Here is a 16,720-nt window from a genome sequence, read left to right as displayed (position 1 = left end):
CTTTGGATTCCAGGCAGCGGCAAGCTTTTCCAGGAGAGCCGGCAAAAGGGCCAGGTAATGCGAGATCCTGAGGTTGCCAAAACACATGGAATCTGGAGGTCGCCTTTCAAGCCCCGATCTAATCTAAATGGAGACCTTTCAGCGGGTCAAGTGCTGGGGGTGGCCAAGCAGGCTCAGAACAGCAAGGGCCTGATGTCAGTGATGTGCCGAGGCATCCCTCCAAGGGGTTCCTATTTATCAAAGGCTTAAGAACACAGGGAAGAGCCTGCTGGATCAAGCCAATGGCTCGTCTAGTCCAGCATCCTGCTCTCACAGGGGCCAACCAGATGCTCCAGCGAGGAACCTGGAAGCAGGACTCGCCTACAAGAGCATTGTGATCTCCAGCAACTGGCCTTCAGAAACATCATTGCCTCCAATCATGCCGGCAGAGCACAGCCATATTGGCTAGTAGCCTTTCCCTCCCTAAGCTGTCCCAGTTTGGTGGTACGTGTCCCAGCGTATCCCAGTTTGCCCTTCCAGGGGGAGGGGATGCCTTATAAAAAATCTCACAAGTGTGAGTTGATAGACCTGCTGCATTTTTCGGGATTCAGCACCACTGCCGTGGTTTCTGGAAATTAAGGGTGCAGTCCTATTTTAAGCACGTCCAATTGACACATGAAGGCAGATCAGAGGCGGAACGGGGCAGGGATGCTCGGGAGCCGGGAACAGAACCCTCACGCAATATGGTTGCTGCCCGCATAGAGTCACACGGTGACAAAGTGCAATTTGCATACGAGTAAGTTTGCAACCAACCTAGTTTCCTGCCAACCTAGTTTCCTGCCAACCTAGCAGTTCGAAAGCACGTCAAAAATGCAAGTAGATAAATAGGAACCGCTACAGCGGGAAGGTAAACGGCGTTTCCATGTGCTGCTCTGGTTCGCCAGAAGCGGCTTTGTCATGCTGGCCACATGACCTGGAAGCTATACGCCGGCTCCCTCGGCCAATAACGCGAGATGAGCGTGCAACCCCAGAGTCAGTCACGACTGGACCTAATGGTCAGGGGTCCCTTTACCTTTACCTTTTAAGTTTGCAAGGATTACACTGCCATGTCCCTGATGGAGGCAATAGATATCTCAGGCCTGTGGGGCAAGTGTGTAAATAAGGCAGGGCGATCCTGTGGTATGCTCAACTGATGTTATTGGACTCCAACTCTCATCATCCCAGGATGTTGGACTGGAGGGTGTTGGGAGTCTAGCAATATATGGAGGACCACAGATTTCACCACTGCTTGTGGGCTAGAGACCTGCTTCCTTATCATCACTTTAGCGGCAGGTCCCTTCATGGAGACACAGCCCCTCCCCCTTCTTTGATCATACAACCATTTTACAATTATTCGATAATAACAACAACATTGCAACAGTCAATGCAGATCTCCATGCGTTGCCTTTCAGCTAGATCGACTATTTCCTGCACATGTAGATGGGCAAATGATTTGGAAGGCTCCAATGTCACCTTTAAGAGTGACCCAGGCAGTGCTTTCTGTGAAATTCCATTGTACGCAGCAGAATTTGCATGCCATTCTCTTGAGACAGAAGCCCCTGGGTTTGTTTTTCAGGGTTCCTAAACACCTGGTTCGCCAGAAGCGGCTTTGTCATGCTGGTCACGTGAGCTGGAAGATGTACGCCGGCTCCCTCGGCCAATAACGCGAGATGAGCGCCGCAACCCCAGAGTCGGTCACGACTGGACCTAATGGTCAGAGGTTCCTTTACCTTTAAACACCTCCTTGGTGTTCTTCCCATGCCTCTCCTCCAGAAGGACCCTAGGAGCCGATCCTCATTGGCTGGCTCACCTCCTTTCGCTCTGATTGGCTCCCATCAGCACAAAGGGGGAGGAGCCGACTTCTTAGGGGCTAGAAGACTCCCCTTTTGTGCTCATTGGGTGGGTCTAAGATGCTGGAGACAAGATCTCTGCTGGGACCCTGCAGCTGCAGAAATAGTAAGGGGTCTTTGACTCTCCCCCCCCTCCCAATACGCCCGGACCACTTCACCAGTGTTCCTCTTGCAGTAAATTGGTGGGAGCTGGCAGAATACAGTTTCACATGGGAGCACACTACCCAAAAGGGGCTGAGGGTCAAACAGAAACACTACTGACAAGATTAGGACTTTGGAGCCCAGTTAATATTTGCTTCCCACACCACAGCCTTGAGAAAAATTGCCCCTCCTGGGACCAATAGCAGCTGGCGGGGAGGGGGGAGATATTCTTGATGAGAATTACAGTGGGTGGAAAGAGTTAAAGCCCCCTCTGTGCTCCATTAATGAACTTGAACTTTTCAGGCTTATAGAAAAGGCAAGAAGGAGGTGACAGGATGGAAGTGTATAAAATTACGGAGAAAGTGGATTAAGGGAAAAAATCCTCCTTCTTGCATAAAACTAGAATTCGTGGAAGTCCAACAAAGCTGAATGTTGGGGAAGTCAGTACAGATAAAAGAAAGGACTTCTTCACAGTGCATAGTTAATCTGTGGAACTCACTCCTACAGCAGGCAGTGACAGCCACCGACTTGAAGGGCTTCAAAAAGTGGGTTAGACAAATTCCTGGAAGATAAGGTGTTTTTGTTTCCCTCTGACCTTTCCCTAGTCAATGTGGTCAACAGCGATGATAAAGCTGTAGCCCAGGCATCCCCAAACTGCGGCCCTCCAGATGTTTTGGCCTACAACTCCCATGATCCCTAGCTAACAGGACCATTGGTCAGGGATGATGGGAATTGTAGTCCAAAACATCTGGAGGGCCGAAGTTTGGGGGTGCCTGCTGTAGCCCAATGCCATAGCAATAGCCATATACTGCCACTTCAGTGGGTCTACCCTGAGTAGGGCTAACATTGGATGCAGCAACCCTCTATTTGCAAGCATCCCCAAACTGCGGCCCTCCAGATGTTTTGGCCTACAACTCCCATGATCCCTAGCTAACAGGACCAGTGGTCAGGGATGATGGGAATTGTAGTCCAAAACATCTGGAGGGCCGAAGTTTGGGGATGCCTGCTCTATTGCTTTCGCTGCAATCCCTCTGGAAAAGCTTTCCCTCAAAGTTGTTGAGCTTCCTGAAATTCACCACTTAAAACAACAACAACAACAACAAACAAACAACAGCACACAGGTTTGTTGCAAATGTTGGCCAGACACTTTGCTGACTTGTCAAAAGCCAGATTTATAAGGGCTGGGGTCTATCTCTTCCCACACATACCAGTTCAGCCCCAAATCATGCATGCCTCCACCTTTTACACAACCCCAGAGGTTCAAGCCAGCATCCCAGCAGAAGCTTCATTGTGTTGCAGCCTCACGGATGAAGCAAGATCAAAGGGATCTCAAGCAACTTCTGCCATTCCATTCAGCATGAGAGGCAAGGATTCGGCTGCCCAGCAACCACTGCCCCGCACAGTCCTTAAACCAGAAGAGACCACCTACAGACAGGGCTCCATTCATTCCCAAAAGGAGGGGAGCCAGTCTCAGGCCTGCCTACATCGCTGAACTGCATGCTGCACTCTGCATATAGGGAAAGCGTGGCAAAAGACAGGTCCCTTCCAACTCTAGAATTCTATTTATTCTAGAACCAGTGTGGTGTAGTGGTTAAGAGCAGTAGACCCGTAATCTGGGGAACCAGGTTCGCGTCCCCGCTCCTCCACATGCAGCTGCTGGGTGACCTTGGGCTAGTCACACTTCTCTGAAGTCTCTCAGCCTCATTCACCTCACGGAGTGTTTGTTGTGGGAGAGGAAGGGAAAGGAAAATGTTAGCTGCTTTGAGACTCCTTAGGGTAGTGATAAAGCAGGATTACTTCATGGATCAATGCCTTGTCGTGGCGAAGGGGCTTGAATAACTCAGAGAAGCTATGAGCTATGCCGTGCAGGGCCACCCAAGATGGACAGGTCATAGTGGAGGGTTTTGACTAAACGTGATCCACCTGGAGAAGGAACTGGCAAGCCACTCCAGTATCCCTGCCAAGAAAACTCCATGGACAAAGCCGAAGAACTGATGCTTTTGCATTATGGTGCTGAAGGAGACTCTTGAGAGTCCCATGGACTGCAAGAAGAATAAACCTATCCATTCTGAAAGAAATCAGCCCTGAGTGCTCACTGGAAGGACAGATCGTGAAGCTGAGGCTCCAATACTTTAGCCACCTCATGAGAAGAGAAGACTCCCTGGAAAAGACCCTGATGTTGGGAAAGATGGAGGACACAAGGAGAAGGAGACGACAGAGGACGAGATGGTTGGACAATGTTCTCGAAGCTACGAACATGCGTTTGATCAAGCTGCGGGAGGCAGTGCAAGACAGGAGTGCCTGGCGTGCTCTGCTCCATGGGGTCACGAAGAGTCGGACACGACTAAATGACTAAACAACAACAACAACAAAGCAGGATATCAAATCCAAACTCTTCTTCTTCTTCTTCTTCTTCTTCTTCTTCTTCTTCTTCTTCTTCTTCTTCTTCTTCTTCTTCTTCTTCTTCTTCTTCTTCTATGACAGCTGAAAGGAAAGGAGACCTGATGGAGCAGGCCTGCCCCAGCAGAACTAATGGAGTGAGGTCGCCAGACTCTGACCCCAGTCTGCTGTCCAAGGGCTCAATGAGGACGGGAAACTTACTAAGTCTCTTTGATCATTTTTTAGGGGGTTGGGGGAGGGGTCTCACAGGGGTCAAGGTGGTTACTCTTAAAGGCTGATAAAAAGCCCCATGTCTTGAGCACGGGGTTAATGGAAGGGGGGGGCGACAACTCCCCTACTTCTGACATTCCTGTCACATTCCTCCTCAGCATCATGCCAGCCCCACGGCCACCACCTACCTCCTGGAGCAAGGCCATGCGACACCCTCGCCACTGCCCCCCCCCGGAGCCCATCACAAAAACCTCTTTATGCCTTGCCTTCCCCCTGTCAATCTGGCCTCTTCTGGGCCTGAGGCTTCAGGCTTGTGGGTGGCTGGCTGGCTGGCCAACGACCGCTCACCCCAGAGCAGCTGGAAGGGGTTGTCACTAGCGCTCATGGAATGTGAACACTCAGCAACAGGGCTGCCCTTGTGGCCAAGATCCCAGCCCGCCAAGAGGGACGGGCTCCCTCCCCCCCTCACCCCAAAACTGGGCCCACCGCAAGATGCGCTCTGCAGCTGTCTCGATTCCGCTCTCCAGCAGCAAGACCTCCCTAGACACTGTTCCTATGACGCCTGGGAGGCAGGCTGCCTGGTCTGGGGAAGAACGTCATCTGGCCAGCATTGCCGATGGCTGAAAGGGATGCTCTCCCTTAAGGCAGGGCTGCCCCTCCCCAAGAAAGAACATAAAAATCCAAGGAGAACCTTGCTGGATTAGGCCAATGGCCCATCTAGTCCAGCATCCTGTTCTCACAGTGGCCAACCAGATGCCCGTGGGAAACCTGCAAGCGGGATTTGAACCCAAGTCCTCTCCCCCTTCTGCAGTTTCCAGCAACTGGTACTCAGAAGCATTGCTGCCTCCGACTGTGAAGGCAGAGCACAGCCACTGTGGCTGGCAGGAGTGCGCTAGAAACTCAGATATGTAAGCTAAGCACCAAATGTCTCCTTAAGCCAGGATTACAGCCGCCAAAATTGAATGCCTAGTTGCCATTTTTGGCCCAGACAAGTCGTATTTTTCAACAACAACAACAACAACAACAACAACAACAACAATTTTATTATCTATATCCCGCCCATCTGGCTGGGTGGCTTTCAGAATACACAAAACATAAAAAAGCATTAAACATTAAAGACATCCCTAAACAGCGCTACCTACAGATGTCTTCTAAAAGTTGTATAGTGGTTTATCTTCTTGACATATGAAGGGAGGGTGTTCCACAGGGAGGGCGCCACTACTGAGAAGGCCCTCTGCCTGGTTCTCTGTAACTTTGCTTCGCACAGGGAGGGAACCAGCAGAAGGCCCTCGGAGTAGGTTACATCAGCGTCCGGGCTGAGCGATGGGGGTAGAGACGCTCCTTCAGGTATACTGGACTGCGGCCATTTAGGACTTTAAAAGTCAGCACCAACACTTTGAATTGTGCTCGGAAACGTACTGAGAGCCAATGAATATCCTTTAGGATCAGTGTGTTACACGGTCCCGGCGGCCACTCCCGGACACCATTCTGCCCATTCTGGATTAGTTGCAGTTTCCGGGTCACCTTCAAAGGTAGCCCCACGTAGAGTGCATTGCAGTAGTTCAAGTGGCAGATAACCAGAGCTTGCACCACTCTGGCGAGACAGTCCGTGGGCAGGTAGGGTATCGGCCAGTGTACCAGGTAGTGCTGGTAGACGGCTGCCCTGGACACAAAACTGACCTGCGTCTCCATGCATTTGCAGATGGTGGAGACGTCAGGTGCCATCCTGGAGCCCGGGCATCTTCACTTGGTCGCAAGTGGCCGGTAGCCAGGTGCAAAATGCACCTGGCCCCTGGCTAATTTCAAACACTGCAGAGCAGAAAACTTTTGTTCCTAGGATTCAGGGGGGAGAGATGACTATCAAAGTGCCTTAAATGTATAGCATGGATATGACCCAAAAGTACATGCATGATGCAGCCTATGCCGTTTTATTTAATTGAAATATTTCTATGTCACCATTCATTTACAGAGGGGAAAAATGCCACCAAAGCAAGTCACACCAAAAAATAATTTAATGCTCAGGAAAAAATCTATCTAACTTATCAGGAAAACAATGAAGGCATTCAGGGGAATGGCTGTAGCTCAGTGACAGAAGATTTGCCTTGCAGAAAGTCCCAGTTGTTCAATCTCCACATAACACTAGGAGAGAATCCTCTCTGAAATCTAGCCAGTGTCGACAATACTGAGGAAGAAAGACCAACGGTCTGACTCGGATCGTGTCAGAGTATAACTTAGCAAGGATACACAAAACCCATTGTCCTCTGTCAAAGGACAAATAAGGATGGGATGCGGCACTCATCTTGCTTTCAGGCTGAGGGAGCCAGCGTTTGTCCATAGACAGCTTTTCGGGTCATGTGGCCAGCATGACTAAACCGCTTCTGGCACAACGGGACACCGTGACGAAAGCCAGAGCGCACAGAAACACCGTTAACCTTCCCGCCGCAGTGGTACCTATTTATCTACTTGCACTGGCATGCTTCCAAATTGCTAGGTTGGCAGAAGCTGGGACACAGCAACGGGAGCTCACCCTGTCGCGGGGATTCGAACCGCCGACCTTCTGATCGGCAAGCCCAAGAGGCTCAGTGGTTTAGACCACAGGGTCCTTTACCTTTACCTAGTAAGGTTTCCACTATCCCCCTCCACTTGACTGCAGTGTTTACTGAAGGCCAGAGCGGAACCCGCTTGAAATGCAGCAAGCAGAAATAAGCATATATGGCTGCAATGGGCTACCATCACCTTGGCGGTTCAGAAAATTCCATAGCCCCAACACGCTTGATGCTACCCGACTCCTGCATTGCCATCACAGGCAAGCGATGGCCCAGAATGAGCCAGGATGCTCCACCCCCAACCTTATCAGGGTAATGCCTATAATTAGCTGTGGTCATTCAAAGAGTAGGAAATGCTTCCTTTCCTGCCTCCACATTCTTTTCCCCCTCTCAACCTGGTGCAGCAGACTTTGTAGCAGGAGCCCAGTGCCTTTTCTCAGCCTGGGGGCTACATGCCAGGAACTGAGAGTGGGCAGAGCAACAGGCATAAATGTCTCCCTTTGTACAGCAGGCTGGTTTCTAGTGCTACAGACTCTCTGTCCTCCAAGCAAGCAAGCAAGCAAGCAAGCATCCTCATCAGACTTCAAGGACACAGCCCAGCCAGGCGAAAACACTGGAGGAAGGTGAAAGGCAAGGCTAGGGGCCAAATAAAGGAGAACAGAGGGCCACATTTGGTCCCTGGGCCTGAGGTCCCTCCCCAATGAGGCTTCCCAGGCTAGGAATGCCAGTGTGGTATAGTGGTTAGAGTGTTGGACTAAGACTTGGGAGGCCAGGGTTCAATTCCCCGCTCAGCCACAGAAATTCACTGAGTGACCTAGGGGCAGTCACTGTCTCTCAGCCTAAACGACCTCACAGGGTTGTCGTGGGGATGGGGAATAAACGAGGCGGGGGAGAACCATCTGTGCTGTCTCAAGCTCCTTGGTGGGATATAAAAGTGATAGATAAAGAACAAGTGGCACCTGTATTTGGGACATGGGCCACCCTTGCTTAACTTGCCTTGTTCTATGTACACTGTTGCAGGTGTCCTTTGCTTTATTTATTGCTAGCCAATGTTGCTAGCAAAACCTTTGGAAGGGCCCTTTCACCAAGACTTGCTACCCCAAAAATACGTGTCACAAATAAGGATGGCAGAGAAATTTGATCCGGTTCGCGTTTTGATGCGAGCTGACATAGCTTGTACTTCCCGAGCCAATGCGGGAACCAAAACCACAGCTACCCTTTGCCATTTATACCTAAATTCAGTACTGTAGCTAGATTAGTCATTACCCTGCAAGACCCGCAATACAGACTAGGAGCGCTCTAAAACGATATTCAAAATGAGGGTAGGGGAGGTCCTATCATTTCACCATTCCTTAATTTCCTTCACTGCAAGTATAAAAGTTAATACAACTTTTATATGGTTATTTAAAACATGCCTTCAGAACTAACCCTAACTTCAGAGCTGACAGAGCACAATTAACTTATCAAATTCACTGTCACCAGATCCATTGGTGGCCAGCAGCCCAGGCGGTTTTCAAAAGTTGGTGCAAATTCACATAGTCTGAACACATCCATTACTCTCTCCATCCCCATCCCAGCTGGTTGGTATATCATAGAATTGCAGAGTTGGAAGGGGCTACGAGAGTCATTTAGTCCAACCCCCTTGCAATGCAGGAATCCTTTGTGCAACACGGGGCTTGAACCCACAACCCTGAGATTAAGATTCTCACGCTCTGCTGATTGAGTTGAGCTTGCTTTTCTCCTCCTCCCTGCCCAGCCCTTTCTCTGTGTGTGCCCCGTTGTTTCTCATTTCATTTTTATTTCTTATGCTATTTGTTCCCTCTGTTTACTGCCCTTCATCCACCAGGGTGGCAACAGCAGCTAAGACAATAAATATCAGAAAGGGAGGGTTGCAGTTCAATGGCAAAGCGGTCACTTTGCATACAGGTCCTACATTCATTCACCAGTTCGTCTGCATATGTGGGAGGAAACCATTCCCTGCCTGAAACCCCAGAGAGCTGCTGCCTGTCAGTGTGACCATCACTGATCTACAAGGGCCAATGACTTGCCTCGGTATTGAGGCAGCTTCATGTATGATTTGATCATTAGCCACTCTGGAAACCTTTCTTAGTAAATAACATGACTGTGCGGCATAATGGCTAGAACACCAGACGAGGACCTGGGAGAGACCAGTGTTCCAATACCCACTTGGCCAGGAAGCTCACTGGGTCTCCTTGGGCCTGCCTCTCAGCCTAACCAACCTCACAAGGCTGTTGTGGAGGGTTACATAAAGCTGGGAAGGGGCATGCATGCCACCATAGGTGCCAACTCCCTGGGACGCTGGGTGCCCCAGCACCCACAAAATTCCCCATGAAGGGGCCCATTGTATGACGCCCACAGCCCCAGGTACCCACAGTCGCAGGGCCAAGCCAGCACTCCTGCACACCACTTTGAGCTCCTTGGAGGAAAAGGTGAACCTATGAATGACATAAATAAAATAGGAAACCTACATGGGGCTCCCCTGTGTAGGAGCAGTCTATCTGCAATGAGATAAATCAACAGGGCTTGCCAGCTTCCCAGAGGCAATTCGATAGGCCTAGCCCAAGGAGCTCTGGGCATTAAAAAGCACAATCCGCATTAAGCCACCCGGAGTAACCACACGCCCGCCTTACCTCCGATTGGCGTACTGGAGCCCCGCGCGGTTCCAGGTGCAGCTGACCGGCGCCGGGAGCAAGCAGCAAAGCCACAGCGCAGCTCGGAGGCAGCCCGGCCAGCGCCGCCGCCTTCTCCCGGCCGTCTCCATAAGGAGCCGCGGGGCAGCTAGAGAGCCGGTCCGTCCTCCTCCAGGCAACCGTGTTTCTGATGGCGGGGAGAATGGGTGGAAAACCTCCCGAGCGAACCGTGCGTGCACCCCGACGCGCATAAGGCTCGCCGGCTTAAGGAGTCCTCATTGAGACGCCCAGCCAAGGCAACCGCGCGAGAGGAAACGTCCTCCGCTTGGCAAAGGAGGGAGAGAGAGAGAGAGAGAGAGAGAGCGCACAGCCGGAATAAATCCAGGGGCTTCAGCCAAAACAGAGCGGGGGGGGGGAGCTCAGCTGCGCGCTGCTGCTGCTGCTTACAAGCTGCAAACCCCAAATATATAGAAGCAGGAGTGAGATCTATCTTTTAAAAAAAGAAAAGAAAAGCACGGGAGGAGAAAATGGCATTCAACTCCTTTCTCTCCGCATCCAGCTTGGCTACAGGAGGGCGCTGGTCAGCTGCTGCGCGCGCCTGCAAAAGCGTGCAGGCTGCGCCGGATAGATCAAAAGAGCGCAAAAGTAAAAAAAAGGGCCTCCTCTTTCCTCCTCCCCCACAAGCTGGAGGGCCCCGGCAGTGGGGAAGGGTAGCCTTACGGGGGCTGGATTTCCAGCAGAGGGTGGAGGAGGGGGGCGGAGGAGAACTTTGTCTAGCCTGAAACTCTTAACCCTTCCCACTTTCGGCTCAAGGTGCCTCTGCCTTATTTGCAAAATATATTTGCATATCCAATGCAACATATATCTATAGTTCACCTGCAAGTCCCTCCCCTTTTCTTACCCCCCCCCCCACCTTCGACTAGATTGAGGAAACCAGAGAGAGTGGCCGAGGTTTTTGCAAAGGGTCCCCTCCCTCCTCATTTGCCCCCCCCCCCGCTCTCAGTCTTTCATGTTCAACCCCTCGAAATGTTCCCCTATTCACTCTTGGCCTTGTTAAGCAGAAAAAGAAAGGACACACACACACACACACACACACACACACAAAGAAAGGACACACACACACACACACACACCATAGCTGCCAAGTTTTCCCTTTTCTCCCGAGGAAGCCTATTCAGCATAAGGGAAAATCCCTTAAAAAAAGGGATAACTTGGCAGCTATGACACAGACCGGCTTTTTTCAGGAAGCCAGCGACTCCTGTCTCTCCCCCACCTCCTGTTGCCAAGGTAGCCTTTACAAAGCAGAGGGGGGCAGATTCGGCATGTGATGAAGGGCAACTGCGTGGCACCCCAAATCTGCCCCCTTTCCTTTGTGTGGAGCTGCTCCAAGAGGGTACCTGCACATAGGCAGGACCTGCAAAAAGAGTCGGCAGTGTGTGACCCTTGTTTAACCTGTATATATATATATATATATATATATATATATATATATATATATATATATATATATTCCCCTCTGTGGGAGAAATACAGCTCAAAGGAGGACATCTCAAAGGAGAAGAACAACCAGGGGGAAAGAGAAGGGTTGACTTGCCCCATGACCATTATTTCTCCACTTAACTTCAGTAAAACTTACCCAGGAAAAAAATCCCATTCACCAGTTTTCCCCAGTTCGTTTCACTCCATAGGTTTTGAAGTACAACTCCCATCATTCCCAGCTGGGAGCTGCAAAACCTGGGAGGAACTGAGTGTGTGTTGCTTGCAACATCTTTCTCTTCTCTCTCTCCCATACCACATCATCTTCAGGGCAGGATGCTGTTCGTCAGCCCCATAACCTGCCACCTGGAGCATGTGCTACCTCAGGGGTCAGCAAACTTTTTCAGCAGGGGGCCGGCCCACTGTCCCTCAGACCTTGTGGGGGACCGGACTATATTTTTTTCGGGGGGGATGAACAAATTCCTATGCCCCACAAATAACCCAGAGATGCATTTTAAATAAAAGCACACATTCTACTCATGTAAAAACACACTGATTCCCGGACCGTCCGCGGGCCGGATTGAGAAGGTGATTGGGCCATATCCTCTTGCCCTCTCCTCAATCTAGGCCTCCGGTGCCCCCCACCCTCAGATCATGCAATGCAGCTGCTTTGTGGCACTGTGTGTGTGCTAAAGTGACTTAGGGGCAGCTTCTGGCAGTGCTAGGGTGAATCATAGAATCATAGAGTTGGAAGAGACCACAAGGGCCATCCAGTCCAACCCCCTGCCAAGCAGGAAACACCATCAAAGCATTCTTGACATATGCCTGTCAAGCCTCTGCTTAAAGACCTCCAAAGAAGGAGACTCCACCACACTCCTCGGTAGCAAATTCCACTGCCGAACAGCTCTTACTGTCAGGAAGTTCTTCCTAATGTTTAGGTGGAATCTTCTTCTGTGATGATGGGTGGAAGAAACATCATCACAGCCTTGCCCGGGGGGGGGGGGGGGCAGTTTATGGAGATGCACCAAAGGGCCGAGGTTGGTACCAGGAGCAATTGAGCAATCTTGCATGGAGATAACCTTGTGCGTTCTTCTATGGGAGCAGTGCATGAAGAGCAGGGTGGTTTTGCCTGAGCAGCCAAGACCCCCACTTTGTTCTGCTTCCCTTGCTCTCTTCATTCCCTCCCACCAGGAACAAGAACATCTTTATCTTCGGGGGGGGGGGGAGAGCTCGCCAACGCCAAAGTCACTGGAGGCTGTTGAGATGATTCTCATTCATCACTCTACCTTGTAACCGCTCCAAGAGCTGTCTCTAAGATCTATGCGTGTCTACTCCCATCTCTCTACATGTGGTGTATGGGCATGTGCATTTATAGATATGTATATACACACATAACATATATGCACTTTATTACTTTTTTTTCTAATTCAGCAACCTCAACCAAATACATGCCCAGAAGGACAATGGTCTGACTCTTCGTGACCCCATGGACCAGAACACGCCAGGCACTCCTGTCTTGCACTGCCTCCCGCAGTTTGGTCAGACTCATGTTGGTAGCTTCAAGAACACTGTCCCAACCATCTCATCCTCTGCCGTCCCCTTCTCCTTGTGCCCTCCATCTTTCCCAGCATCAGGGTCTTTTCCAGGGAGTCTTCTCTTCTCATGAGGTGGCCAAAGTCTTAGAGCCTCAGCTTCATGATCTGTCCTTCCAGTGAGCACTCAGGGCTGATTTCCTTCAGGGTTTGATCTTCTCACAGTCCATGGGACTCTCAAGAGTCCCCTCCAGCACCATAATTCAAAAACATCAATTCTTCGGCGATCAGCCTTCTTTATGGTCCAGCTCTCACTTCCATACATCACTACTGGGAAAACCATAGCTTTAACTATATGGACCTTTGTCGGCAAGGTGATGTCTCTGCTTTTTAAGATGCTGTCTAGGTTTGCCATTGCTTTTCTCCCAATAAGCAGGCTTCTATTAATTTCGTGACTGCTGTCACCATCTGCAGTGATCATGGAACCCAAGAAAGTAAAATCTCTCACTGCCTCCATTTATTCCCCTTCTATTTGCCAGGAGGTGATGGGACCAGTGGCCATGATCTTGGGTTTGTTGTGGTTGTTTTTTGGATGTTGAGCTTCAGACCATATTTTGTGCTCTCCTCTTTCACCCTCATTAAAAGGTTCTTTAATCCCTCCTCACTTCCTGCCATCAAGGTTGTGTCACCAGCATATCTGAGGTTGTTGATATTTCTTCCGGCAATCTTAATTCCATTTTGGGATTCATCAATCCCAACCTCAACCTGTGCCCCAGCTCTAATCTGAATTAAGAGCACTAGAGTGTGTACTCATTTAAGGAGAGACATTGCCCCCCAGTGGTTAATACAGGAAGCCGACACAGCCAAAGCTGGCCAGTGGTGTCCATTCCCCAAAGCACTACTCACTCAATGTTCCCTAAAAGCAGGATTGCCACATCATTTGCCCATGCTACATCCCCTCCTAGACACTGTGCAATTATTAAACGATGTCAGGCATGGATGGGGCAGGTGGGTGGGGCTTGTGGGGAAGCTGGGGCATATAAAGCCCGCTGGCTGGAGGTTCCCTATCCTTGCTTCAAGAGGACCTCCATGCCCTCAAAACCTTTGAGAACTGATGACTTCTGGTGTCATGGACTGGCTTGGATGCAAAGTAGTGGTGGGGGCACCAGCTGGGAAACACCCCCAAGCAAAGAAGGCTCAGAGCCAGGGGTTGGTGGTAGAAAGACAATGAGTGGTCAGAGGGAGAAGAAGGAGCAGAGTGGGGGGGTGTCAGAAGCTGAAGACGTAACAGGGTTTAGTGAGCAGGAAGAGTCTGTGGCAGAGAGCAGTCCAGCCTCAGAGGCAGGAGAGGAAGGGGGCCCAGGAGACAGAGAGACATAGCTGTCAAGTCTCCTTTTTTTGCGGGAAACCCCCGTATTTAAATCCGTTTCCCGCTGTTATCCCGAATTGAAAAAAATCCCGTAAATCCCCCGGATTTATAAAGTAGCTCCTACCGGCCAGGGAGGCTCCTTCTGCGCATGTCTGGACATGCGCATAACCGATTTCGGGTGCCGCTCTGCCCATGTCTGGGCACTGGAAGTCGGGCAGAGTGGCACCAGAAGTCGCTTCTACACATGTCTGGACATGCGTAGAAGCAACTTCCAGTGCCACGCCGCTGCTGATCCCTTATTTTTCAATCCGGGAGTTGACCGCTATGCAGAGATGAGGTAGGCTGCTGAAGAAGCCAGGGAGACTCCCCATCCTGCTGCGACCGGCTTCCCTCTTCCCTGGTCTCCCAGAGCCAGAAGAGGTATGAAGAGGGCGGAACAAAGGCAGACAAAGCAAAGAAGTCTCAGATTGCTTGGGAACAATCCAGGGGAGGAGGAAATTTAGAGAGTTATGGGAAGGCAGGGACCTTCATTCCTTGCAACTGCCTCGACACTGTGGCAAAGTCCACCGGGAAGAGTTGCTGTGCTCACTAGGCCTTGGCTGCTTTGTTTCTTTGAATCAAGAGTTAAGTTCATTGACACCTTGTGAGTTATTGCTGACCTGCTCCTGACTCCCGCCTTGGAAAGTAGCTGGAAATCACAACTAGGGAAATTGCTGTTGCACTTGGTTCCTACTTGTGACTTCCTGTAGGCGTCTAGTTGGCCGCGGTGAGGATGTTGGACTGAATGGGCCTTTGACCCATTCAAAGCACGGCTTTTCTTACATTATTGAGGAGCATTCCTAGTTCATATATAGCTTCAGTGATCAGCAGCAGGAACAAAGTTTTCATGCTCATAACACTCAAACTCAGAGTCACCTGATAGCGTCGTTTGGTAGTAGGTTTAGGATAGACAAATGTGAGTCAAGTTAAAACTCAACAGATGAAGTTTGCCACAGCTGCACCTGTTGAATGTTGGCTTGTTTAGCAGCTAAAAGGAGGGGACTGGAATATGCAGGAGCCCAGCCAAAATAAAAGGTGACCACTTTCTGATAAATGTAGAGCTAACGTGGGCTAGGCTGTTCAAAGACAGAAATACTATAGGCCAGGTACGTCCAACTCCCAATAGACCGCAGTATAAAAAAACTGGCCGTGATCTACCCATTGTCGCACCAAAGTTGTTGACCTTTTTTTAGGAAGCCAAAGTTCTTGAGCTTTTAGGGGGGGGAAGGAGATCGCTGAGGGGCCAGAGATCTACCAGGAACACCCTACCAGTAGATCATGATCTACCTGTTGGACATGCCTGCTATAGGCAAAGTATATGAAAAGCTCAATCAATGGGAGTTTTTTGGCCTGCCTTGAGCTATCAAAAAACTCCTGGCAGGCACCCAGGCAGAGATTTTGTGTGTAATTGTGTGTGAGAGACCGATAGGTACATGGGGAGGGGATGGAGGCTGGGGGACCCCTTTGGAAGAAGGCCCCCGACGTGTCTTAGATTGTTTATGTATAGAATTTAGCTCAATTAAACTAATTATGGCATGCTCGTTTCCTTCAGTTTTTCAGCCAGTTGCCAAATTCTGGTCCCCAGATCTGGCTACCTCTGATTGCAGCGCACAATCCTTCATTGTGGAAAGAGCTCCGATGTTCCAGGGACGGTGCCAGAGGGCTTGCAACGCAGATGAACACCTGTGTTGTCTGTAAACATCGTCTGGCAGCGTCGGGAGGAGGATAGGCTCACAGACAAGTGAAGGGAGCATCTCACGCCCCACATCCATCGCAGATGCATCTCAGTCAATGAGTCCTTCATTTATTTCCCCACCCTTTTTTTAATGGTTGCTCGGAGAGGGGAAGGTTCATAGCTCAGGGGTAGAACAGCTGCTTTGTATGCATAAGGTCCCAGGTTCAATCCCCAGTACAGTATCTCAAAGTAGGGCTAGGAGAGACTCGCTGTCTGAAGCCCTGGAGAGCTGCGGCCAGTTAGTGTTGGCAATACTGAGCTAGATGGATCATTGATCTGACTCGGTATAAGGCAAGTGTTCCTGTGTTCCTAGGAGGAAGATATTTCTCTTGGGGAAAGGCTGTAACTTAGGCTCCATCTGCACGATAGTTTTAAAGCCGTTTCATACCACATCAAAGTCACTGTCTCCTCCAAAGAACCCTGGGAACAGTAGCTTCTCCCCCTTTTTATTTTTTCTATTTTATTAAAGTAAATCAAACGAATCAATGCAACAAAAATATCCACACCATGCACTAAACTGCCAACCCTCTGGATGTTTTGGACTACAACTCCCAGAACACCCCACCCCACCCCCCACCAGCCCAGAAACTATAGCACAAAACATCTGGAGAGTTGAACTTGGCAAAGGCTGTCTTAGAATAGCACCTCCTGAACCATCTTCTGTGACTGCACAGATCAGCAAGCACCCCCTTATCTTCTGCAGAACACAATGTGAACAACAGCCTTCTAGGGCTGGGCCCTGCCTCGCACTAA

General features: G+C 50.2%; 1 protein-coding gene across 9 annotated transcripts in view; it reads right to left on the bottom strand.

The window, feature by feature from the left end:
* The window catches only part of EMID1 (EMI domain containing 1), a 75,502-nt gene extending 65,118 nt beyond the window's left edge, over window positions 1–10,384 (bottom strand). For 3 of the 9 annotated variants that reach the window (XR_015947380.1, XM_088659232.1, XM_088659235.1), the window contains exon 1: window positions 9,817–10,209. Coding sequence is in view for 6 of the 9 variants with exons in the window: in XM_088659232.1 (XP_088515358.1) it covers window positions 9,817–10,067 (251 nt within the window). In the remaining 3 variants the exon portion in view is untranslated. Of the gene's footprint in view, window positions 1–9,816 lie in introns of all 9 variants that reach the window. The other 6 variants (XR_015947379.1, XR_015947378.1, XM_035099171.3 and 3 more) reach the window with 4 other exon arrangements.
* Between the last annotated feature and the right edge of the window lie 6,336 nt (window positions 10,385–16,720).

Source organism: Zootoca vivipara, chromosome 16, assembly GCF_965207765.1.
Source record: "Zootoca vivipara chromosome 16, rZooViv2.hap1.1, whole genome shotgun sequence".
Lineage (NCBI taxonomy): Eukaryota > Metazoa > Chordata > Lepidosauria > Squamata > Lacertidae > Zootoca > Zootoca vivipara.
This window is presented reverse-complemented; position numbering and strand designations above follow the sequence as displayed.